The sequence below is a fragment of the Vespa mandarinia genome, chromosome 25 (genome assembly GCF_050613455.1).
Source record: "Vespa mandarinia isolate Hongniang chromosome 25, ASM5061345v1, whole genome shotgun sequence".
Classification (NCBI taxonomy): Eukaryota; Metazoa; Arthropoda; class Insecta; order Hymenoptera; family Vespidae; genus Vespa; species Vespa mandarinia.
In genome coordinates this window covers 2591072-2617229 of record NC_140834.1, presented here as the reverse complement: position 1 = coordinate 2617229, position 26158 = coordinate 2591072, and the positions used below count along the sequence as shown (strand labels likewise).

Sequence of the window (26158 nt, the reverse complement as noted above, 5' to 3'; positions counted from 1 at the left end):
ATTGACGTTTCATAAAATTTATCTTCGATCGAATTGAGGAGAAAATTAGAAAAATTCGCTAAAGTCGCAAATATTTTATTGAGAAGTCCTGATGATCTTCGATAAATGCAAAATGTCTGAGTAATTTTAAAATGGGACATCTGTATTGCTTTTATTATAATTATATGAGAAAATGTCCAAGAAAGGAATTATTTGATTCGATGGACATATATTATGATATGTATTTGTTTTTATCAAAGGCATTATTTTCGAGATATTAAAATGTGGATATATCTTTTCAAATGGGAGTCCATTTTTAATAAAAAAAATGGTCAGGATGAATTAAATAAATGATTTATAATACTATGGGTTTCACATAATAATCAGTAAAAAAAAAATTAGAATATTTGGGAAATTTATTCAAATAATGAAATATTATATATTTATCTATTATTCAAGAATAAAATAATGAAATAGTAAAAAGATTAATGAAGGAAAAGTTATTCTACAAATTGCTCAATATAAATTCGTCATTTTAACTTAGCAACGTGTGAAATGAAATCAAGATTGAGGTGATACATATACAGGAATGGGTCATACATAACTGGAATAGGCTGAATCGAAACCGAGTAATGGTTGAAAATAAAAAAAAACTTATAAGTCAAAGTTGAATAGTATCGGACAGTACATAATACGCAAATGATTTTATACATTTTTGTACATCGGTATATCAGAATAATGTAACTGGATGTTTTTTTTTAAAGTCGTTTATTAACACTTGACGATAGACCTAAATAATTAAGAAAAATCTAGCCACGATAACTTATAAATTTATATCGTAATGTCATCATCATTATATAAATATATATTCTATAATATATATGTATATATCGATTTTAATCCGATTAAAGGAATGGACTATATAATTGAACAGATAGAAAAAAAATAATAATAGAAGCAAGCAGCTGAGCTAGACATTTCAGGTAAAAGTAGATCTATATGCACTTACAATCATTCAGACTGTATTATAGAATAAAACAATTAACATATAATATATGTTAAATAATGTATCAAGGAGCAATTAAAAAATACTCTATCATATGAATATATTCCAAAAATTAATTTCATAGGAATTGCAGCAGATATTATAATTAAACTTAAAATCACGAATTTATCATTATGATTGATTGATAAAAGTGACTTTAAAATTTTAATTGAATACGATCACAAAAAATTAGATGAGAATTGTTATACAATGAGAATATAAAAATCATGCTCTTTATCTTACTTTTATGTTTCTTTCTATTTTATTTTTCCGAAGGATTATTTTATTTTTCTGATAAATGGACAGCAAAAAAGTCGATCATACTTCGTGATAAATTCTATTTAATCGTGGAAGATGGCGGGGATGGAGAAGCACCGTGACTGTTTGTCTACACGGGTAGTTTTATTAATTGTTAATAAATTTATATCGAGGTACGCTCTTTTGCGGAATGTTTTATCGTAGGATTCAAGTTACTTAAATATTTTCGATGCCGCGATCGTACGTTGTTTCTGAGTTACAAGAATTTGTTGAACAATCGACAAATATATAATAAAGTAAATGTATATTTTTTCCTTTAATATATTTTATTTTCATGTTCTATATAATTTATAGTAAAATAAATATTGAGGGTATATTTTTAAATTTGATTATAAGACAATCTGTTGAAATTGTACTTTTTTTTTATAGAATAAATAATTTGAGACTATGTAGAGTATTAAAATAAAACTGATCGTTGACTAATAACGAGTTATTATTATTAGTCAACGAAAGGGGTTCAACTTCAACATAATTGTTTCAATTTTACAAAAGTTTGATTGAAACATAAAAACGTCGTAATAAATGATCTAGATCATATCTATGTATCAATTTTTTTCTTTTCTTTTTCTTTTTCTTTTTCTTTTTCTTTTTCTTTTTTTTCTCAAAGAAAATCAATTGACTGTAAGTGGACAAGAAAAAAAATCTTCATAGAACATTTCGTAATAAAGAGAGATATCCCATCGAAGTTTTAATAATCTGTAAAGCAAATTACAAGGAATATATTGAATTGTCAATTCATATACATGTTAGATTTGTAAAAAGAAGAAATAGAAAAGAAGAAAAAAAGAAAGAAAGAGAAACTTACGTCGGTGAAAGTTGCCAATGATAGAACGAAGAATTTACCCGAAGTCAGCTGTTGCGGTTTCCTCATACGTAGCATGCAAATATACATCATTTTCAGATTGATCGGTGAAACATTATACCACTCGTAACGATAAAATGCGTGGCTCAGACCCATACTCTAAATTTGTAAAACAATTTGTAAAACAAATGGCGAGTATCGAGTGATCGATCTAATACAGTGTCTTATCGAATTTGATCAAAATATATTTTTCAAATATTATAAGTACCTATAAATCATTAATTTTTTTTAATAAATAAATAAATTCCTAATTCGACTTAAGACATTGACATACGAGGACGTTGTCGTATTTTATAAACCAGATTGTAAATTTATTGCTTTGAACAGAAAAGAAAAATTTCTATTATTCCAAAACAAAATGGTGAACTATCCATCTTCAAAGGAATACATACGACATTACACGTTGTTTCATTTTCGATCGGGATTTAACGCAAGTATCTCAACAAGAAATTTGTTACGTTTATATCGACTGTTATCTACCATAACTGGTTGAATTGAAACTTTACACACATATCGAAAGTGGATTTGTCCTTAGATAAAATTATAATAATATATTAAAACCTATAATGAAACTATAAATTAAAACTATAATAATACGGTCTAGATAAATTAGAATTATCCACCTCCTTATTTAAGTTGAAAATTAAAAAAAAAAATAAGTCAAACCTCAAGTTTCAAAATAATTGATTTCAATCAAAGTGTTCCAACTTGCTTAGTTACAGTCCGAGACGTAGCTATACTCTTATAGATTGAAAAAATCCTTGGTTTCTATTTTTTTTTAAACAACGAGGACCATTGTAATTCGTATACTCAATTAAACCAACATTTCACATGATCTGCACATTGGCGTATAAGTCGTATATTTTTCAATAAAATAACTCATCAGAATTTGAATTGTTAGTTTAAATATTACTAAATATGTGTGCCATATCTTCATATAAGTTCAATAATTCTCAAAAAAATTAATTCCTATAGAACATCTTAAAAACTGATGTATAAAATAAATTGTTGCTTTAAGAGATCTGACAACCCTAGAAGTTTGAAAAAATCGTTTTTTTTTTTTTACATTTTTATTAACTTTGAAGTTTTGCGAAAAATTTAGGCCATATCCAATATGAAATTTCGAAAAATTGATGGAGTTATAGGTGTTTCTAGGTAGAACGGTCGGGCAGCTGCAAGCAGTGAGTCGCTCGATTAGACCTGCACGTACTGGGCGCGCATACCTGTTCTATTGTGTCCTTTTCTATGTGTATGCAATTCTAAATTTTGTCACAGTTTTTTTTCCGATCAGTACGTTGTGAAATGTAAGGCATGCAACGGTGACATGAAGTTCATGGAATCGAGTATTCGTGGACTCGGTTTTACATTGACGACTTTATGTGACTCCTACGAACCAATCAATGTTATTTCTAATCCTCTCATAAAGAATAAAACGTATGACATAGAAAAATGAATTATTTTAGCATTCCGATTATTAGGATTTGATTTACGAGGAACAGAAACAATTTATGGAATTATAGATTTACCGAAAGCGAAGTATCAGTCGTTTTACGATATAGTCGTCGGACCCATTCATACTGTTACAGAGAGTGTATGCAACATTTCAATATAAAATGCTGTGAAGGAGAAACAAGAATTGACAGCAGAAATGTGAAAAGGCTCAGATTTGACTACTCCTGGAGATAGAAATTATTTAGGCAAATGAGACTTTTCTTCGCTTTACGGCTTATCGATGATTATTGGATATTACTCGGGCAAAGTGATAGATTTAACAATTAAATCTTCTGCAATGTTTGTGTATAATGGTTATAAAAGCATTCTGTCGTTGATAAACTTGATGCATCAGCAAATCAGGCATTATTGCTATGAATTGTACATAAAAGTTGACAAGCTACGTTGCGACACCGAACACAAGAAAATACGAAAGACGCTCGCCAAGCTCTCAGATCATCTCAGAAAAGATTTCAAGATGCTCATTCTGCTGCTGAAGAAATGTTTATGGGCCAGTAATCGTTGATTAGAAATGAGCAAAAAAAAACACTTTATCAGTCAAATAACCGGGTACACTTTCTTTTGCATTTTCTCGAATGTACGTTTTTCGATTTAACCGGAAAGAAATCTCAGAAACTACAGGAATGATTGGCTTGAAATCTGGAAACAATACTATCAGATACATTGTCTACAATGTAATGGGTTATTCGGAAAGTAATTTCGTTTTTTTTTTGTGAAAATGAAAGACAATTTTCGTATAATGAACAAATATTTTATTAAATTATATTTTGGCCATTTTGGTCCAATACCTTTTGCCATCTTTCGAGTAGTAGCATGATTCCACGCTCATAAAATTTTTGGTTTTTGCTGACAAAAAAATGATCGAGGTGGTTTTTGACATCCTCATTCGAAGTGAAGGTTTTACCGTCTAAAAAATTTTGAAGTGACCGGAACAAAAAATAATCCGAAGGTGCCAGATCTGGAGAATATGGTGGGTGTGGCATTGTATCCCATTCAAGCTGTAAGACTTTGGCGAGTGACCAAACTTGTATGAGGTCTCGCATTATCTTGGAGGAACACTACACCTTTTCTGTAGATTAATTCTGGCCTTTTCTATTGAAGTGCATCATTCAGTTTGTCCAGCTGATGACAGTAGACTTCCGAATTAATTGTTGTGTTATCCGATAAAATCTCAAAAAAAAAACGATTCCTATAAAATCCCACCAAACAGATAGCATCACCATTGTTTGATGGATATTGGATTTCGAAATGCTTTGAGCCGGTTCATCTTTTTTGCTCCACGATCTCTTGCGTTTGACATTGTTATATACATCTCATTTTTCGTTCCCAGTAATGATACGCTTCAAAAATGGATCATTTTCGTGACGTTGGAGAAGCGAATCGCAGACGTCAATGCGACAACACAAATTTCTCTCGGTGAGAACATAGGGAACCCATATATCGAGCTTCGGGGTTAAACCCAGGCCTTCCAAGTGGTCATAAACAGTTGAATTTGGTAAATTCAACCTCTCACCGATCTCACGTGTTGTTATTCGCCGGTTTGCATCAACTAATGCCTTTATCGTGTCTTTATCAGCTTCAACCGGCTTTCCAGAACGTGATGCACCTTCGACATCAAAATTGCCGGATCGAAATTTTGCAAACCACTTCTGGCACTGGCGTACTGTCAACACATTTTCTCCATACACATCGGTTAATTTCTTTCTAGCTCGAACAGCTTTTCTATAGTAAAAAAGTAAAATATGACGAAAATGCTGCTGATTGCTCTCCATATTTAAAAGGGCACTAACCAAAAACTACTACGTAGAATCAATTGGACTTTTTCACACACAAGCCTTGCTATATCAGCTCTCAAAATACGTAATGATTATGCGGCTTAAGTGTGAAGTTGGATGCAAAAAAATTCAATTAAATCCTTTGTCAAGAAAATAACGAAATTACTTTCCGAACAACCCAATAGCTTATGATTTTCGCGATTTTTAATTATTTTTTTTAATATTAATCATTAATTAATATTAAAATTAATTAATTTTTTTCTGTTATCAAATTTTTGTGCAACGATAGTGTTTTGTCCCGCATTTTTCAAGACAGGAAAAAATTTGTAGGCTACTTTATACTCACAATATTCACGAATAAGAAAATAATTTTTTTCTACAAATGCGCCATTACAGAGATTTACTTCCATTCAGCGACGAGCGTTACAGCGTAGGACTCCTACGGCATCAGTTGTAGTGCCGTCATTATTTAATATTTTTCAATAATTTTTGTATGACAGATTGCTTAAGCTATAAATTACCATGTGGCCAAGAATATAAAATTCGGTTGATACTTTTGAGTTTGTAGATTTTTAAAAATAAGCCCATTTTCCGATCACTCTGGGTGGTCAGACCTCTTATTCTCAAAGGGAATATACCACCTTAACATTAAGCAAATTGTTGAACGATGTTAAATTTTTGCCAAAATTAAATTTGAATCAGTTTTAAAGTTCAAAATCGTCGGATTAATTAATCAATCATTTTGTTCGAAAATAATTATTTTTCTATTCTTTTTTTATGATTTAACTACAAATAAATAAATAAAGATGTATTTATGAATAAATAATGTCTAAAAACTGAATCGTTAAAAGTAACAAAAAAATGTTATTGATAGTCAAGTTAAATAAGACATCTTGTATTACGTTAATTAAATCTCAATTACTTCTTGAATGAGACTCTCGCCGACGTAACAATAAATAAACAGTGTACTCAAGACGTTAAAGGCGTAAAAAAAGAATAATAATAGTGTTTGTCCTTCTTGCTTTACGGAACCCTGAAAAAAAAGGAAAAGAAAAATATAAATATTACAGATATTTGTTACATTCGTCCATTATAGATCATATGTAATACGTACTGCAAGTGTATTGTAACCTGATATACAAAGGTGGAACGTAGTTCCCATCAATTGTTGTAATATCATTATATTAAAGTTATCTTCCAAGCATTCTGCTTGTCTAAAACATGTCGAATAAATTATTTCAAATATTTAGATAAAACAATATGATATTATAATATGAATTAAATATAAAAAAATATTCATAATTGGACTATGAATTTTTCGTTTATCAATATATTTTTTATCTACAGTATATTAAGTAAAATATTGTTTAACTTTAGTTTTCATAATCGAATTCGTTTCAAATATCTTTTATTAGATTAATATCAATATATTAGAAGGACGTTCGAGGAAATTTAAGGTAATCATGCAATTTTTAAATATTTGCCATATAAAAATTGTATTTTTGGATCTTTGTCGATATAAAATTTAGTCATTTAAAATTTCAATCTTTTTGGTTATCAATTTCTCAATTATTTTTTTCAATTATTTATTCAAATGCGACCACTTTTATTCGTTGTATTATCAATAAAATTTATTGATAATAATAAATATAATGATAATAATTTATTGATAATAATAAATATAATGATAATAATTTATTGATAATAATAAATAATATATATTTAATATAAAATTTCTTATTTTGTGAGTTGAATATATTCAATTTCGAAGTAGATATAAGATTTTAAATATTTCATTAAAAAAATTCACATTGGACCGAAGTAATAATTACACTTTTTCGAAAAAGTAAAATCTTTCCTTTAATCCTCTCTAGAATCGTATATTTTTGAAGTCACATACATAGATATATACACGTACAAAAGTGTCCACATTTTAAAAATCTTACAATTATAAAATTATTTCCTAATTCGTATACAAAGCTTTCACCTTTTTTATTTTTGTATCGTAATTTTAGATATAACAGGTGTCCAAATTATAGCGTTAGACATTTTTCTCTCAAGAAACAATGGCATTTTACAGCAAAATTGTTCGGACAGAGGTTACCTTCGATTTCGAAGAGAGAAATAATATAATTTTTTTTTTTTTTATTTAATGGAATATTTCAAGATCATTTTAATATCTATTTTATCTTTCATTTTATTTTATTTTATTTTATTTTATTTTATTTTATTTTATTTTATTTTATTTTATTTTATTTTATTTTATTTTATTTTATTTCATTTTATTTTATTTTATTTTATTTTATTTTTTTTTTTTATTTTTTTTATTTTTTTATTTTTTTTTTTGAATAGGTTATCATTACTTTTTGTAATGGTAAGATATTCTTTTTACGTAAGAAAGAAATAAGTAACCTTCTAATAAGTCTGAAATCATTTTTATAGGTAATTAATAATTTTATTAATTTCATTTCTTTTGATTTTTATTATAATATATTAATAACTATAGATGCACTATTGTAATTCGTCGAGTTTTAACTACTCCTTTTTGATTTTTGCTAAAGCAACGCACGAAACGAACATGATGTTAATGATTCAATTATATTTAAGTGTTTCTAAATATTATTAAAAAAACAAAATTTGAAAGCAACAGTTCTTCAGTATTACCGATAATATATAATTTTTATTGCCGACTAATCATAACTTTCATAAATAACCAAAAATTTAATCTAATTTATTGAATATTATTAAAAATTTTGTTATACTACTATTAAATATTTAATAAAGAAACATGTGTTCGGATAATTTATACGATTTTAATTATTTATTAAAAAAAAAATAAATAAATAAATAAACAAAATAATCGTTCGAATATAGGACTTTAAATGACATCACTGCATATAAAACGCACTGTGTCCATTTCTTAACTAATATCTTTTATTGAAAAATAAATACTTATAAAAATTATAAATACTTAAATATTACATATTTTGGGTTTACCTTATCAATTTATTATGTCGAAATACCAATGTCTTGATATTAAATCGAAAACTATTACAGTCATCGAGAATTTCTCTAATCTTGCAGCTGAGAATTCCAAATTGTGCCGTAATGTGAATAGCCAGATGTGTAAATAAACAGTCGAATCCAACATAACCAATTACGACAATCGGTATGATTAACATCTGATAGAGGCAGATAGAAAAGTAGACCCTAGTATCATCTATATTGATAATAACTCGTGTTTTGTATGGTAGCGTGTAACCCAATGATGAGTTTCTTATTGCTATAACGAATTAAAAAAATGTATATACATATATATATATATATATATATATATATATATATATATATAAATGTATGTGTGTGTATATACTGACTTAAGCTACATCTTTGAAAATATTAAAGATCGAGTATTAAAATATTGAAATAATTCAGCAAGTTTGAAATTAAAATAACACGCAAAACTAATAATTTTCAGATGATAATAATAATATTATTAATATGTTTTACAGATGGTGAAAAATTGCATCGATTAATGTATTTAAAATTAGAGTTTTATTTAAAAAAAAACAAAGTACACTTGCACCGATTACAACTGCACCGATGCACAAAAATTCATGAAAGTTTCATAGAACTATACAACGTTTAATACCATTTAATTTTATGGCATGATATTTTTCTCGATCTCCAATACTTTCAAAGATATAGTTCGGCTAAATTCGATATACATCCAAGGACACCCTGTGTTTATATATATTACTATATATTTTATTTATATATATATATATATATATATATATATATATATATATATATATATGTATAAAATGTTCCTATAAATAGTGTCGTCTAAGGCTTGTTTTTAAATGTAGTAATTTTTTTTTTTTTTAATAAGAAACTACAATTTTGTTTTCGAAAGGGACAGGTCCTTATTATAAATTCACCCATTTTGGGTTAACTTTTTCCAAAATTTTGAATGGCAATAGAAATTATTTGAAAGAAATTTTTATTCGTTTAACAAAAAGGCTATTTTTGGAAATTTTTAATCAATTATTTCCGAGAAAATGTGTTTCGAAATTTCAGGTTGAAAAGTATATTTATTTTATTAAATATAAAAAATATATATTGTTGAACGCTATTGCAGTAATACTTTCTTAATGTTACTTATGCATATTTTTGCTGAAGTTCTTTTAAAAAAGTCGTTTAGATTTATATATTCAGGATTATAAATATCCCAATAGAAATACAAAATAAATGGGCGTAAACGATTGGGAAAAATTTGGATTAAAAATTGCCGTATCGAAGTTGCATCAAATGAAAGAGTTTCATTTTGTTGAAAAAACATTTCTATCGATATGTTCAAATTATTTTCAATGATTTCTACGATAAATGCATAAATCTAGCTCACAAATAAATCAGAGTACGACTCTACGGTCAAATTATTTAATTAAATGTTTAATAAAATAAAAACTGTTTTTAACCTGAAACTTCGAAATGCATTGTCTCAGTGATTATTGAATCAAAAAAAAAAAAAAATAAATAAATAAATAAATAAAAAATCAAAAAAATTGACACCATTGTAAAGAGAATTAAAATACCTTTCAAATGTTATGCCACTTGATTTCTATTGCCATTTTAGGAATTTCATAGGAATTGCCAATTTCTTTCAAATGATTAGCTCAAAGTGGGTGAATATATGATGAGGACTTGTTCTCCTTAAACATGTAATTGACCTGTCCAAGCAGTTTTCGAAAACATCATTATATTTCTAATAATCTAATATATATCTCTGTATATTACTATACATATATATGTACAATATATACTAGATATTTTACTCCAAAATTAATTAAATGAAAATTCAATAATAATAAATAAACAATTCATAATTAATAATTAAATCACAATTAAACGACAATTATAAGTGATCATAGATTATTAAGAAGACAAAAAAAAAATTTTAAATATTCTTCTTCAAAATTGCTTATAAATATATAAATATTCTGAACCTATTTTGTTGCATGTAAGTATCTGTATATATATACAACATATACATACTTTCATTAATAAAATTATTTCTTATGAAATGAATCAAATCGATTACCAATTTTTACGTTCGGTATCATCCCGGCGATGTAATACAATCCAACGGCAATGGCCATCGATGTAAGTGCAATTAAAAAATAATATTTTGCCAATTTAGTATATTTCATAAAAATAAATTTTTTTTCCAATGTATTGTAATCATCAATGACGAAATTGTTTTCAATTTCTACGAGGAGTTGTCCTAACGATTTTCTATTCATCCTGCAGATCGTTATTTTTGTGAGTGTCATTATGAATAAAACATTTTCGGTAAAATTTACGACAGTTTCGGCGAGATCGCTTTTATGATTATAATAAATTAAATTGGCAAATGTCAAAGAACAATGGAGGAAAAGGTAAATAAAAATAATGAGAAAAAGTGGATCATAGATCTCGAGGGGCCATATTCCAAGATATTTCAGTAATTGTTTGTTCCATCGTAACGATTTCATTGCTTCGTTTAGATCGAGTATCTGTAATAATAAACAAAAAGAACATACTTATTAATATTTATGTTAAATAATAGAATGCTATTTAATAATTTTCTTTTTTCTTATAATTATACCATAATTCTTCTTCAACTTGAACAAAAAAAAATTATTTTTTATGATACCAATGATATCATTGCTACAGTTAAATTAATTGCGGTGTAGAAATAATAATAATAAAAAAAAAAATACATAGATTTATCAACATTTATGATAAAAAATTGAAAAATATTGGAAGAACGACAAATTTGTTTTTTTGTAACAATAGGCGAAAATGAATTTATTTAATCTAATATTAATGACCACTTCGATTAAATCGACAGTTTGAAATAATAATAAAAATTAGATCTGTTTTAAAATTTTATAATAAAATTGAAAATTAATTGAATATTATTAAAGGAACATGAATTTTTTTGCAATTATCGACTAATATCAATTATTTCATTGCTTTTGGTTAAATCGAGTATCTGTAATAATAATAATAAAAAAGGGTCTTATTAATATTAATAATAAATGTTTGAAAATCAAATAATAATCATGCAATCAAATTTTATTTTTCGGTGGAATTATAATTGAATGTTTTTCTATTCTAAAAGAACAAAATTGTTTAACGATTTTAATTAAATTAATTATTTCTTATATATAAATATACGTATAAAAATATTCTTGTATAATATATCACTAATGTACGTCACACACATATATATTTCTAAAATACATATATACATATATATGTATATATATAAATATAGATCTACGGATATGTAAGTATATACATGGTGTTTTTTAATATATGTACCCACTTTTTCGATCAAAAATAAAGTTCGGATAAACAATCATGATCCATCTATGCAAATGTCTATCAATGATACGTTTATTTTCTGTCACACTCTATATTATTTACCAACGAAGTTGGATTCCAGACCAGAAATGGAATTGTCAATTCTCATAATATTCATTAGGAGACACCATAATTGATTACTTATAAGGAATAGGGTTAATCTAATTGTTAATTATTTTGTTATGAAACGTGTATTATTGCAGAAAATTTTACCATAGACTCAAATTATTTTTAGTATGTTATTTATAAGTTTTCGATATTTGTCTCTGATTTACCAAAATTTGTTGAAAAATTAGTCAACGTAAATAAATATCTATTCTTTTTTTTTTGTTTAATCATGTCCGCAGTGACGAACGAAAGTTTGTTTGTTATTCTTTTGGTAGATAAGTATATAATGTATAATAGATATTAAATAACCAACGGTTCGTAATTGTTCTTAGAATTTATACATACACTCACACTGTATCTACGAATGGTCTAAAGTAATTAAAAATAAAAGCACTTAAGATGATGAGGATGAAACTAACGATGTTGTATTAGCTGCGGATATTACTTCATATGAGATTCTTTTCCTTTTATTTTCTTTTTTTTTTTTTTTTTTTTTTTTTTATTAGATTAACAGATTAAACTTGCGTACATTTCCTTAGATAACAGTTGACAGTAACAAAACATGATACGAATAAAGTAATTATTATTCAAATTGTCATGTCATTTCATATTTTCTATTATTATATACTTCTGCTATTTTATTTTTATTCTTCAAATCATTTCAATTCGAAAACATGATGGTTGGTTAAATGCGACACACGTGTTTATAAATTTTCTTCATTATTTTAATATATCTCGCCCATCAATAAAGTAGATCCCACATGTTATGAAACACCTTGTATAATACATATAATGTATATAATAATAAATAAATAAATTTCCTGAAAGTAATATTTGAAATTGTTTTTATAATTATAATAATTTTATTAGAATAATTAATTATTGTGCCTGGTGAATAAATAAATTATACTTTTATCACTCTTGCCCCATTAATGCCAATCCATTACTCTTATCAATTCGTTATATGATTAAAACTTATTCGCAAAAAAGTGCACAAAATTGTACAAAATAATAATTCACAGTTTTGTTTATGCATGTGAAAATTTTAATTTTTGTAAAATATATTTATTAAGTTTCGAATTAGTAATGATGATATGCAATAATAATTTAAAATAATAATTTAGAAAAAAAAATTAATTTTGTTAACTTACGAATCAGCAAGAACGAATAAACCAACCATTATAATATTTAAAATAATAAATAATTTATCTATAGATTATGAAAGCACAAATATAAATAATTATTATTTATAATTTCATATATTATATTCATAAAAATTGTTATTAAAATTATATTAATTATTTCACGACAGATATTTTTACTATTTATTTGCTTTATTAAAAAAAGAAAAATATATTTATTCATTATCCACCATTTAATAAATATAATAATTAATTTGTAAATTAATAAGTATCACTATGGCTCAACTGAGAAAATATTTAATATGTAATCATATAATGAAAAAAAAATTGAGCAGTCAATGTGCTAAGAAAATTCCGAAAGAAAATTTCGGATTTTTGCAGATCCTCCGAACGATCCAGAAAAAAAAAAAAATAAAGAAAAGATGGTTCTCCATGATTATGTTCGGAAATCATCAGAATGGTTTTTCCTCCCCAAATATTTAAAAAAAAAATTCACTCGGAATTATCACAAATGTCAAACTTGTTTAATGAACTGTCAATTACTGTATTAATAAAAAAACAACGTGTATCTCCGTACTTCTCTGCTATCTTCCATTTTACTCGTCTGAAGGTCGCCGACAGACTGTTCCTCTAAGTCAGGATCTACTAACGACGTAAACTACGTTCGGTAAGGGGTTGAAACGGCTGATTGAATGGTTCGTGCGACTAAAAAACAAAAAAAAAAGAGCAAAAAAAAATTACGAAACAATTTTCGAACCCTTTTTCCAATGTATCGAAGGTTATGAAGAAATGAAAGAAAGGGGAGGTAGTGGGTTCGTTAACGAACGAACAAAGTCGACTCATTAATAATCGATCAAACTGTACGGACGGTGTTTTTGCATAATTCATTTATCTCCAACGTTCTGTCTACGTAGGATATATAATTTTCATTTTCTTTCTTGGTTTTTTTTTTGGACTTTATATCCATCAAAAGTTTCTCCGTACCATTCTCGTGAATATTATTTCTTGTGAAAATGAAAGAAGAAAAAAAAAGACAAAAAAAAAGGAACAAGAAAAGTTTACGACGAACTTCTATTGCAGGATAAAGAAAAAGAAAAAAGCAAGAAAAGAAAAACGAAAAAACGAAAGATAGAAGTGTTCAAATTATAAAACGGTTGAATTCAACTATACCTTGAGTTCTCTTTTAATCGATTTTAATTAGTTCACTTTGAATCGACCGTTATAAAGTGTACAAAAAATGGTGAAGCTATTCTGGTTCTTACATTAGACTTGTTAACGATCGTTAGAGTTGCTTGATGAAAATAATAGAATAGTTACTAATTTCGATTGTACGTATAAGTAAAAGTATTTTCATATGGGAAAAAATCTTATTAATTATTATTTACAAACGACAATCACCAAAGTGATTGACTTCGACATCACTAAAGTGAATTTTATTTTATTATGGTTAAATAACATAACACAAAAATTTTATTATACTAGAGTAATTGATTATGTTAAATATACATTACGATGTACATTACACATATACCATCAAATGCAATAATATGATACATATTTACTTATATGATACTAATTCTGAGACATTTATGATTTTGAATTAAATAACATATGTGTTCTATATAGTAGACGTTATATATATATATTTAAAATTAATATATGTGTATATATATAATATATATTTTATATATATTATTTTAATATTTATCAATATAAATAATATTGATAAAAGATCGATTTGAGTAATTGGATAAAATTGTCTCAAAAATATTCACAATAAAGGAGATATGTTAATTAATGCAATATTCCTAATGATATCCACGTATCGAAAAATTGTAAATATATACATTTCTTTTATCAATTTTGTTGAGTTATGTTGCGATTACAATATTAAATCCCAATAGTACTCCTTATTGTTAAATACAATGAAAATAAATGAGGTCTATCATATCATAAGCCGCGATGAATATCCATAGATCAAACCGTGTACTGACTTATCATAAATAAGGATTTTGAGCCTTTATTATCGTGAGTATTAACCAGAAGTAGATTATTACCATAACAAGAATCCATGGAAAATTATTGGTTATATGATGATATTGCTAGGTTAATATTTTGAATATCACTTAATCTATGTAAAAAGGAAGTAGATTAAATATAATGGGTTGTCCGAAAAGTAATTTCGTTTTTTTTAATTAAATTATATATTGGCCATTCTGGTCAAATACCTTTTGCCATCTTTCTGGTAATACTATGATTTCACGCTCATAAAATTTTTGACCTCCTCATTTGAAGTGAAGGTTTTACCATCTAAAAAATTTTGCAGTGACCGGAACAAATAATAATCCGAAGGTGTCAGATCTGGAAAATATGGTGAGCGTGGCATTGTATTCCATTCAAGCTATAAAAGCTTTTGGTGATTGATCAAACTTGTATGAAGTCTCCCGTTATCTTAGTGGAACACTACACCTTTTCTGTTGATTAATTCTGGCCTTTTCTATTGAAGTGCATCATTCAGTTTGTCCAGCTGATGACAGTAGACTTCCGAATTAATTGTTGTGTTATCCGATAAAATCTCAAAAACAAAAAAAAACGATTCCTATAAAATCCCACCAAACAGATAGCATCACCATTTTTTGATGGATATTGGCTTTGGAAATACTTTGAGCCGGTTCATCTTTTTTGCTCCATGATCATTTCATGGATCATTTTCGTGACGTCTGAAAAACGAATCACAGACGTCAACGCGACGACACAAATTTCTCTCCGTGAGAACATGGGGAACCCATATATCGAGCATCGAGGTAAAACCCAGGCCTTTCAAGTGGTCATAAACAGTTGAATTTGATAAATTCAACCTCTTACCGATCTCACGTGTTGTTATTCGCCGGTTTGCATCAACTAATGCCTTTATCGTGTCTTTATCAGCTCTAACCGGCCTTCCAGAACGTGATGCATCTTCGACATCAAAATTGCCGGATCGAAATTTTGCAAACCAGTTCTGGCACTGGCATACTGTCAACACAATTTCTCCATACACATCGGTAAATTTCTTTCTAGCTTGAACAGCATTTTTACCTTTTCTATAAATATAAAATAAAATATGACGAAAATGCTGCTGATTGTTGTCCATATTTAAAAGGGCACTAATCAAAAACTACTACGTAGAATCAATTGGACTTTTTCACACACAAGCTTTGTTATATCAGCTCTCAAAACATGTAATGATTATGCAGCTTAAGTGTGAAGTTGGATGCAAAAAAAATACAATTAAATCCTCTGTCGGAAAAAAAACGAAATTACTTTCCGAACAACCCAATAAATTTATAAATATGTACATTCTATAAAGCAGTAGTTATTTTTAAATATGATTATAATTTTTTCTTTCTCTCTCTTTTTTTTTTTTAGATCAATGCAATGTAATTTCTGGAATATTTTCTATTTTGAAATTAACTGTCTCTATAGATAGGAAAGATCGGGACTAAATATCTTAATGTTGAGAAAACATAGAAAAGACAATAAAATATATTATAACTCATATCATACATCATTTAAATGGAACATTTTGTGATAACATTGGAAATAACCAAAATAATTAATGTAAAAAAAATTAACAACTTCAACTATGTAAAAATATAGGATTGATAGGAAGTAAAAGAGAGGGAGATAATAGGCGTGGCCAAATGGCGGTATATGAACGAATGCTGGCTCGTGTTCTTCTCTCGAAGAAATCTTACTAGTCCTGCTCATCAGCTGTGTCATCACAACGTAATATTAGCGCCATTCTTACGCGTTACTGCCATCAAATCCGAGAAGCACGAAGACATTTGCTATGAAGGACATATACAAATACGCCCTCGGAAAATGAATGTTGTAATACGAAGAATGTACAATACAATGGCTCACGAAAGTATTCGAATGCTCACTATTGAAACTTTACATGTATAATGAAAATGTTACACTTAAGCTCGGGAAGTAATATTGCAGTTATTATAGAGCATAATTATCCAGATTATGTATACTAAATTTGAAGCGAATCGAATAATATTAGTAAAAGTTATGAAACATTCATTGTAATGATCACAAAAGTATTTGAATGCTTAGATAACAAGTGGTCGAAAAATGTTTTCGTAGAGAAAACATGTGGAAAATCCAATTAATGAGTAATTTCATTAAAGTGCATATAATTAATACCGTTAAAATACTTTTATGACCCTGTTTCAATACATCTTTGCAATGAATGTTTTATATGTACTATAAATATTATACGATTCATTTCAAAGTTTGTACATATAATTTCGATAGTTATGCTTTATAGTGGTTGCATTACTTTCAAAATTTAAGTCTAACATGTACGATTTTATTATTTTAAGATTTAATACCGAGCGTTCGAATACTTTTATTAGTCATTATGTATGTATATATATGACTTCGGAAAATAAAAACGTTATTTATAAAAAACATAAAATAATTTCAAGTGAGATAAGTAATAACGCATAAGAAAATTCGATCTAATATTTTCTAAATACAGTCCAATTTTCGAATATTTGTTGGATGATAGGATTGACCATTATTAACAATTTTCAGGAACAATACACTTTGTTTATTTTCAATAAAAGAATTTATTTATAATATAAAAATTAAATTAAATCTAAAAAATTTTTCTCTTGATCGTTAAATCATAATTTATTAACGATTTATCAAAAAATGATGTCTTTTTCTGAATAGGGTGCATTAACATAGTATCTAAAAATTATATTTGCATTTATTATAAGATATTGACGTGGGATTTTTGAAAAAACAAATACGTTTTTACTAATTTGTATTTTTGAAAATACAAATTACTCCCTGACTTTCCAATTAAATGGTTGGGATTTTTTCGAGGATTTTTTCGAAGTACACTCAGCTGCTTATGGAGATGAAAAGATTTTTATTCTTTGTCTTAATCATTTTTAATGACAAAAATCTATCATGATCTTTTTTTTAAATGCAGAACAATAAACAGAATGATATGTCTCATGTATTTAGAGAAGATGCAAAAAACCAGAAGTAAAGAAGCAGAACCTATCTGACCTGGTTGTTATGTAAGAAACACAAGAAATGAGTACAAAAGCAATCGGCAAGTGACAATGTAATAGAAAACGTAGATAATAATATTAATGCCTAAGTTACTGGTAGTTTTATATTACCCTACTTTTCGCACAGACCTGAATGATTTAATACAATAAGACAATGTGATAGCATGTTAATAACCTTCATGACAATTTAATCTATAAAGTTGATCGAATGAGTTGAGATTAGATGAGGGTGAAAAGATTAAGGAGACTGGCTACTCTTGATGATTGGAAAAAATTGATTTTTTTTTTACATTTTTATTAACTTTGAAGTTTTGTGAGGAATTTAAGCCAAGGTCAGTAAATTCGAAAAATTGACGAAGTTATAGGTGTTCATAGCTTGAACCGCTACAAGCGGTGTATCGCACGGTACGATCCATACATACTCGTCGTGTATAATTGTTCCATTGTGTCTTTTCGTATGTGTACAGCGAAGAAAAAGTGACAAAAAGATATATGTGCTGTGTCTCCAGAAACTCTCCCGACTTTGTGTTATAACTTTGCACCTTAAAATAACTTTTAAATTATATTTCGTGAGCGTCACATTTCACGATGCCTGAACGCATCGAACAAAGAAAATACATCATATTTTGCCAAAAACTTGGGCATACGTATTCGCAAACCATAGATATTATTCGTAAAATGTATGGCGATGAATCTATGAATGATATATAGAGTCAATTTAAAAGTGGTAGAGTAGATTTAAAAGTGATCGTACAGTTGAAAGCGAACCTCATTCTGGAAGACTCGTAACTGCTAAACCTCCTGAAAAAGTGGAACGTATTCAAATTTTAATTAATAAAAATCGGTGAATAATAAAAAAGACGGTTGAATAAGGATTATTATTTAGAAAAAAACCCATCGGATCTTTAATGATTTTCTCCGTGCATTGAAACATTACTTTCTCTTTTTTCGAATGTATCTAAAAATAAATGTGCTTAAAGATCCGGATATCCTTTGAATAACCTCTCGATCAAGAAGTTTTTCATAAATCTAATTCGGCCGGTTACGAATGCACTTTGACCATAGTAAAGCCTGACACAATGAGAACTCTTCTGGCAATATAAAGATACATATCTCATCTACTGACAAATGCCGTCCCTAGTCCTATTTACAAACATTTATTTGTTTTAAATTGTGTTTATAGTTGGTCTGTGATGTCCTGCACCCCAAACAGGTACAACAAAAAGGATAAAAAAAAACGAGCAAAACTGCCAAAAAAGAAATAAAAAGTAGCTATTGAAAAAAGAATTAGAAATTTTAAGATGATTCATTTCTCGGGGCTGGCATTTTATATCAATTGTAAATATATTAAATATACTTAATAAGAATTTACCATAGAAACTTAGATTTCAAATTTTAACAATTTATTTCTCAACTCTGATGGCTAAAATTACAAAAATAAAAATTACTTAACCAATTGATTTAAAACCAATGTACGTTCAAAATGTATTAAACTTTTACTAATTTGTTGAAGTAATTAAATTATATTTTTTTATCTCAAAAATTTGTTATTTAGAAAGTCAGCAAACTATTGAAAAAATCGTTATTTGAGTTTTCTGAGAACAATAGAGTTTTTAAATCCACGTCTCGTACATTTGTTATTTTGTGCATTTTCTACGACGCATATTTCAATAGTAACATTCGAACAGATTGAGAATTCGCTTGAAATTTATATCTTTTTCCTTTTTTTTTTTTATTTTTTTAATATCACTTTTCAACCTGCGACAGATGGTCACCATCATGAGGAGTAGAAGAGTATCAGACCTTCGAAATGACGCAAAAAAGATCAAACCTGCTCGAAATTTTATGAGTAAAAATTCTCTAAAATATCTTTAACCCCTACCAAAAGTATCTCTACGTCTCATCAAACCATTTAACAAAGATCCCTTATTATAAAAGAAATAATTGACTTATATTATGGTGAAAGAGTACATTATTATTATTCCTCCTACATTTTCTTTGACAATCTTGCTTACATCATGAAGACGGTAACGTTAGAAATAGCCCGGGAACGCTCAATAAAATAGCCCATATGATCACAAAAAAATACAGGCTATAAAAAGTTTGAATCCTTGATAGGTCCAGTAAAGCCTTAAAAAATCAAATAATCAATATCATTTGTAAATGATTGTCATAATAAACAGATGATGAATTAAAAATGCAAGAAACAAGATACCTTCGCCATTTTATACGAGGTTGCGGAAGCGTTTCGATGGGATTCTTTAAGATGTATTTTCTCATTCTTGAAACTTATGTTGTAAAATAAATATCCCAAACGATATCTTTCATATCACAAAGGAATAAATCGCGATCTGCGGGTGTCAACTTCTTCATTAGTTCATTCCATCTTTCATTCGTATACCTCCATTCGTTCGTACAAAAATAATCAAAAACGTCCGCCATTTGGTGAATTTTCTTATACATTCCGAGTGACCTTTAACGAAAAGTATAATATATCTAACCAAATGAAGTCTATTTAGATTAAATAAAAATTAAAAAAAAAAATATAATGTTTTTAATATTTATTAAAAATCCGTCACTTCATAAAGACCAAACTATTATATTCGAATAAGGATGAATTAATTTAATTTGTTCTAAAATCATTATTTTATTCATTCGTGAACGATATCATTTGACGCTACCTTAAATTATTAGCAATGCCCCAACCACTACCAATTAATCCATTAATCGTCAGAACTCCGATTACCAAGTTCACTTCCATCGATGCATCCATGCATGAATGAATTCACATTATTCCCATTAGAACATTTGCTATAATTCCTATAGGTCCGTACATATTATCTACCCATCCTTGAATAGGTTCGCGATATCACTAGGAATATTTAATTGATTAACATACATCATTTATTGTTTTATTCTATAATTTATTACATACATTACATTACTACCAACCAATTCCAGGTCAAAATATTCCAATTGGTATCGTGTCAGCATGCTTTTTTATCACATTCTCAGCAAGGGATTTCCTATACACATAACTATTTGGCCATCTTCCAAGTAAACGAAAATTAAAAAATTGTACCAGTGTATTATCAACCAACGTGCACCATCTATTTCTTTAATATCTTTATTATAAATAAATATGAAACGTACTGCGGTGTAATATCGTTAACTAATTTTTCTTCTATAAGGTCAATCAAATCGATCAATTTGTCAGCATCTATCGGTGGATCATAAATCTTTTCCTCGATCCGATTGTAAAGGCAGTTGACATAAACCGTGGATACGTGAACGAAACTCTGACATATTAAAAATAACAAACATTTATTATAATCAGAGCTTTCATTAAAAGATCTTGATAATCATTAGTAAGTATATATAGGATAAAGATGATACCTTCAGATTCAGCATTTGGACAAATTTATAAAATCCCTTAGACTTTGGACGTTAATAGCTATCGCCGCTTTCATTGCTTCATTGAATCTCACGGTCGCGGCGACATTGAAAACAATTGATACTTCGCTTGTGAGTGTAGCTCTATCAATTTTGAAAATACCGAGATTTGGCAAGCTACAATCTCCTTTAATTGTGAATAGTCGTTTTCGGAATTTTGGTTCTTTCTTCCTCAACTTGGAAAATAACTAGAAAACGCACAGAATTGTAAATTTTGCCTATTTCGTTTAAATAAATGTCATAACAAAATAAATAACATTAGAAGACTTTGTACATGTTCAAAGTACACTAAACCAATAATATATTCATTAATTTCTTGTTTCTTATATCTAGCAAGTATATGCAAGGTATTCAATTTATCTCAAATAATTAAAACTTGAGAGACTGAAGCGAACAAAAAAATTTTTGAAGAGATTTGTTTGGTATGATCGGAAACATTGGATGGTGCCAAATTTATTTATTGTAATTCGAACGATATGGAAAATTTTACAGCTAAGTTCATTTTTTTAATAGAAATATATATTCTTTTTTCACGATAAAATGATTTTTTGAGACGAATTCGACGAGTTTCTATATGAAGTCATTTATTATTATAAAATACTATAAATTACATTATAAATTCGTGAGATCTTAAATAGAAAGGAACACAAACATACATCATTAGTTCCTGACTGTTATACTCCATACAATTCAACATGAATGTAAATCAGTCCATCAAAAAGCAATTATATAGTTCGATTTAAAAAAATGAATTTGACTTTGAAATTCTCCCAACGTTTAACACGCTTAAAAAGAAATTGAAATTGAATGATGGATCTCTTCACATTAAACAAATCCGTACAAAAACTTTCTTTTTTAAGTTCGACCTCTCACAAAATATTCCCATTTTTTAAAAATGAATAAGACACGCTGTATACATTATTTAATAAATACAAAATCTCATAGTTAAAGAAACAAAGAAAGTATAGAAATAATAAACAACTTACCGAATCTTCCATAAATTCATCCAAGCGTTCAAGAACATTTTTCCCTTTTTTCGAACGTATCAAAATATAAATGCATCTGATGCCAGAACATCCTCTTAACAATTTCTCGATTAATAATTTTCCCATGAATCCAGTTCCGCTAGTTAAAAATACAATTTCATCGTCGTAAAACTTTTGAATAGGTGTAAGTTTGTCGATTATTTCGACGGACGATTCTATAGTTTATGTTCCAACTGTTGAATCAAGGGCCACTTCTTGGTCATACTCTTCTAACAGCGGTTTCATCATTTCTACGCTTCCAAATCGATCTATAAAAGTAAGCGTGAATTAGAATTTTTTTAAATTCTATATCATAATTTTCTCTTTCAGACAGATTTTTTTAATCCGCTTCTGAAAAGAAAACTGATAATTTTATAATCTTAACATCAGAGTATATATGCTAACGCGACGAAGCTTCTATTCTAATTGCTTCTTTTCTCTTATCTTCATATTCATGTGACGATCACTTTCAATTATAAAATATATATTCATGGCAAGCACGTTGTGTATGTATACCTATATACTACTTTTCTGAGATATGAACGTACAAAAAGTAACAATGGGAAATAAAGAAGGTTAAATACGGTTGACAAAATATCCTCGAATAAATCTACATTTCAATTGTTTATTACAATATATTTTCTTCTTTAATCTATTATGATTTTGATCAAAGAAGCAATTTTTCGTGAGAAGAATTTTTCACCTTTTTGGCTAGTCTTGAAATTATTCGAAAAAATCAATTGACACAATGCGTTATGAGGGTAATGAGAGTCGATTGTGACATTGGTTCGTCGAAATTTATTCACAATAAGTATGTAGCGAATATCAAATACATATCTATATCTATAATAAATAGGTATCTTATTTTCAGCCTACCGTTTTGAGACATTGTTCGATAAAAAAAAAAAACAACCGCTAAGGTTATGCATTCATTATCTTTTTTTTTTTAATCTTACGCCGAATTTTACGATAGTTTTCTCTCCATTCTTGATTTATCGTCACACAATTCAATTAAGAAATATAACGTTTAGATAACATTTTATATAACATTTTCTTTTTCTTATTTCGACTAATAAAATATACTAATAAAGTTTGACAATTACAGCCTACGATAATTAAATCCTGCATATATTTTTCCGAGATGCAAACGTGCAGAAAACAATAACAAGAAACAGCAAGTGTTAAGAACAATATGAATAATCAATCCCACTAATGTTACATTTACCAACTTCATGATCCATCTGCTCAATAAGTAATGAAACTTTACTAAGTCATTTATATGCTTCGAGAACTTACTTCTCTAGGTTCACTGGACTACATATGTTAGGGGTCAAAATGAAATTTTTGTTCTATCTAATTATTCTAAATTATCTTCTTTTTATTCTTTTGAAAATTATTATAAATTTAAATATTCGGTATCAAAAGAATATTATAAATGAACTGTAGAAAAATCAAGAGCAAATCTTAAATAATTCGAGAGAAAACGAATTATTAGTCTAAAAAAGAAGGAAGCTTTTCAGAAATTAGTATAAAAAAAATTATTTTAGTAAAAACTTACTTTTCAGTAGAAAAAGCAACCAAAATCCTCCGCTATTGTAAAATTTATCTCCTTCCAAACCGTCCAAGCTTATCAAAGATAACATTCTCTTAAAAATTTTTCAAGCTTGTAACTTTGTCTTGAAAATCACTTCATATCCTCAGCTACGACTGTCGTATTCCATTCCCAGCTATTCTGAGCCACTTTCAATTTGCCAGCATTACCATCATTAAATGTAATGACAGTATCATATATACCAATCTGTGATATATGAGATACAGACGAAGATATTTTTTGATATTCTTATCAATAGAATACAATAGAATGATTTATTTACATTTAATGTTTCCTATTTAATTCTTCGATAGTAGTTTCTGGTAATTATCTTCATAACTGATATAACAGATTAACGCATAGTTTTTACAAGTTAACCAATACAGAGTTTCAGCTGCTTCAGCAGTTTTACATTTAAATCAATCGTTTGAACAAAAGTTGTGACCGCCTTGAAATTTCATGGAAAAATGTTGTCCTATATATTATCTAGATTATGTTCACTGCTTCTTACGGCTTGGCCATAATATTTTAATAGCTGATTGACGACATCTGTCAGATGATCCTGTATAATTACACTGTTAGAAAGCGGTATCTTAGAATACTCATACTTCTTTCATGAAAGTCGGTTATAAATAGTATTTTATATTACTGCACTTACTCTTTGATGTAAAAAATTGTTCTGAACATCTTCCACGATGTTTATTTTCTTTCTTGCTGCAACTTGTAAACTCATCGAACAGCGGATTTGAATATATCCAAATCTACAGTTATATTAATATCTCTTTCATTCAAATTTATCTTATTTGAGTAGACTTCATTTCATTCTTAAAGTAACTTGAAGGAGTACAAGTCTGTGAAACGGATGTATAGGATATAGTTTCAATCCTAACCTCATTCGCAACTTTCGATATAATTTTGTAGTATCGAATCCCATTGTTTTTTACTGTTTTAAACATTGTTTTACCTCGTATCATGGTTAAATCTAATAATTAATAAACAAGATTAATGCACTAGAACAACAGGAGAAAGAATCAAAAAATTATCACGTTCGTAAGACAAAATCGATTCTGAGAGAAAACACATACTGTATACAATCGTCAACGAATTAGAAAAATAAAAATTCCAGTAATCATATTTTCTCAATAAAAATAAAATCGAGAGCACAAATTCATTTTTTCACATATCAATAAATAATTTTCTCTACACGATATTGTAAGTGACGTCATAAAAATTTACTAATAAAAGATAAATATATATTTGTTCGATAATTTGTTGAAAAAATTATATTTTATATAATAAAAGTACTTACATAACATTATAATCCAAACATTAATGTTACTGAGGTATACTTTATTTTAGAAAATGTAAATAATAAACTTCACTTCTTTTATCAAAGTATGTAACAATCTGTTAAAGCAACGTAAATCGGTACGCAGTCAACAGAGAGCGCTGATGACCACATCGAAGAAGATGACCAATCATATGTTGGTGAAGCAATCAATGGGAGCGTAGCATTCGACACGTTGTACAGCTCGAAAAACAAAAAAAGTCTGCCGAAAGTTCACTTTCACTCAATTCGTATTTTATAAGCACGAAGGACCTAGGAAGAAGGATTACTTAAAATTAACTGTTAAATTGGAGATATATTATGTATAATGTAACTAATAAAAAATCATTCAATATAATATCGTAATATGCTGACGTCGAACTAACTATGATTCTTTGATTCCAGAAATTCAAAAATGTACTTAGAAGTAATAAACTTTCACACGGAGTATATATGTGTTGATAATAGTTGAATGTATAGTTAATTGCAACATTGAGGATTGTATCGAGCTTTTAACTTTTAAAATTAT

General features: G+C 27.7%; 2 protein-coding genes across 6 annotated transcripts; both read right to left on the bottom strand.

Moving 5' to 3' along the window:
* Window positions 1-1913: 1913 nt before the first annotated feature.
* On the bottom strand, window positions 1914-13873 carry LOC118450616 (odorant receptor 4-like). Its single transcript, XM_085664164.1, has 7 exons — window positions 13733-13873; window positions 10596-11049; window positions 8489-8774; window positions 6606-6705; window positions 6414-6524; window positions 2148-2303; window positions 1914-2038 (listed from the first exon to the last, which is right to left on the bottom strand). Exons 1-7 carry the CDS (start codon window positions 13748-13750, stop codon window positions 1988-1990), a joined length of 1176 nt encoding a protein of 391 aa, XP_085520290.1. The 5' UTR covers window positions 13751-13873; the 3' UTR covers window positions 1914-1987.
* A 4000-nt stretch (window positions 13874-17873) lies between these two features.
* On the bottom strand, window positions 17874-25794 carry LOC118450618 (fatty acyl-CoA reductase 1-like). 5 transcript variants are annotated; one of them, XM_085664260.1, is made up of 10 exons: window positions 25612-25794; window positions 24961-25284; window positions 24270-24864; window positions 22673-22980; window positions 21630-21874; window positions 21387-21532; window positions 21186-21283; window positions 20915-21105; window positions 20449-20706; window positions 19949-20363 (listed from the first exon to the last, which is right to left on the bottom strand). In XM_085664260.1, exons 5-7 carry the CDS (start codon window positions 21642-21644, stop codon window positions 21196-21198), a joined length of 249 nt encoding a protein of 82 aa, XP_085520386.1. In that variant the 5' UTR covers window positions 21645-21874; window positions 22673-22980; window positions 24270-24864; window positions 24961-25284; window positions 25612-25794; the 3' UTR covers window positions 19949-20363; window positions 20449-20706; window positions 20915-21105; window positions 21186-21195. The 5 variants fall into 5 exon arrangements, with proteins under 5 accessions (XP_085520383.1, XP_085520384.1, XP_085520386.1 ...); XM_085664259.1 differs by having other exon boundaries at window positions 21169-21283; window positions 25612-25782; XM_085664257.1 differs by lacking the exons at window positions 21387-21532; window positions 21630-21874; window positions 22673-22980; ... (1 more) ...; window positions 24961-25284; window positions 25612-25794 and adding an exon at window positions 17874-19034 and having other exon boundaries at window positions 20225-20363; window positions 21169-21367.
* Window positions 25795-26158: the final 364 nt, after the last annotated feature.

What these genes read in the sequence shown, in the direction of transcription:
- LOC118450616 (XM_085664164.1), bottom strand. An exon ending in GCGAGAGTCTCATTCAAGAA is followed by an intron (nt 2,304 to 6,413) that starts GTAATTGAGATT and finishes TTACAAATTTAG; the next exon opens with AGTATGGGTCTGAGCCACGC. An exon ending in CATTGGCAACTTTCACCGAC is followed by an intron (nt 2,039 to 2,147) that starts GTAAGTTTCTCT and finishes TTTGCTTTACAG; the next exon opens with ATTATTAAAACTTCGATGGG.
- LOC118450618 (XM_085664257.1), bottom strand. Translation starts at nt 21,006, where the DNA reads ATGGATGCATCGATGGAAGTGAACTTGGTAATCGGAGTTCTGACGATT. An exon ending in GGCATTGCTAATAATTTAAG is followed by an intron (nt 20,707 to 20,914) that starts GTAGCGTCAAAT and finishes TTTTCGTTAAAG; the next exon opens with GTCACTCGGAATGTATAAGA.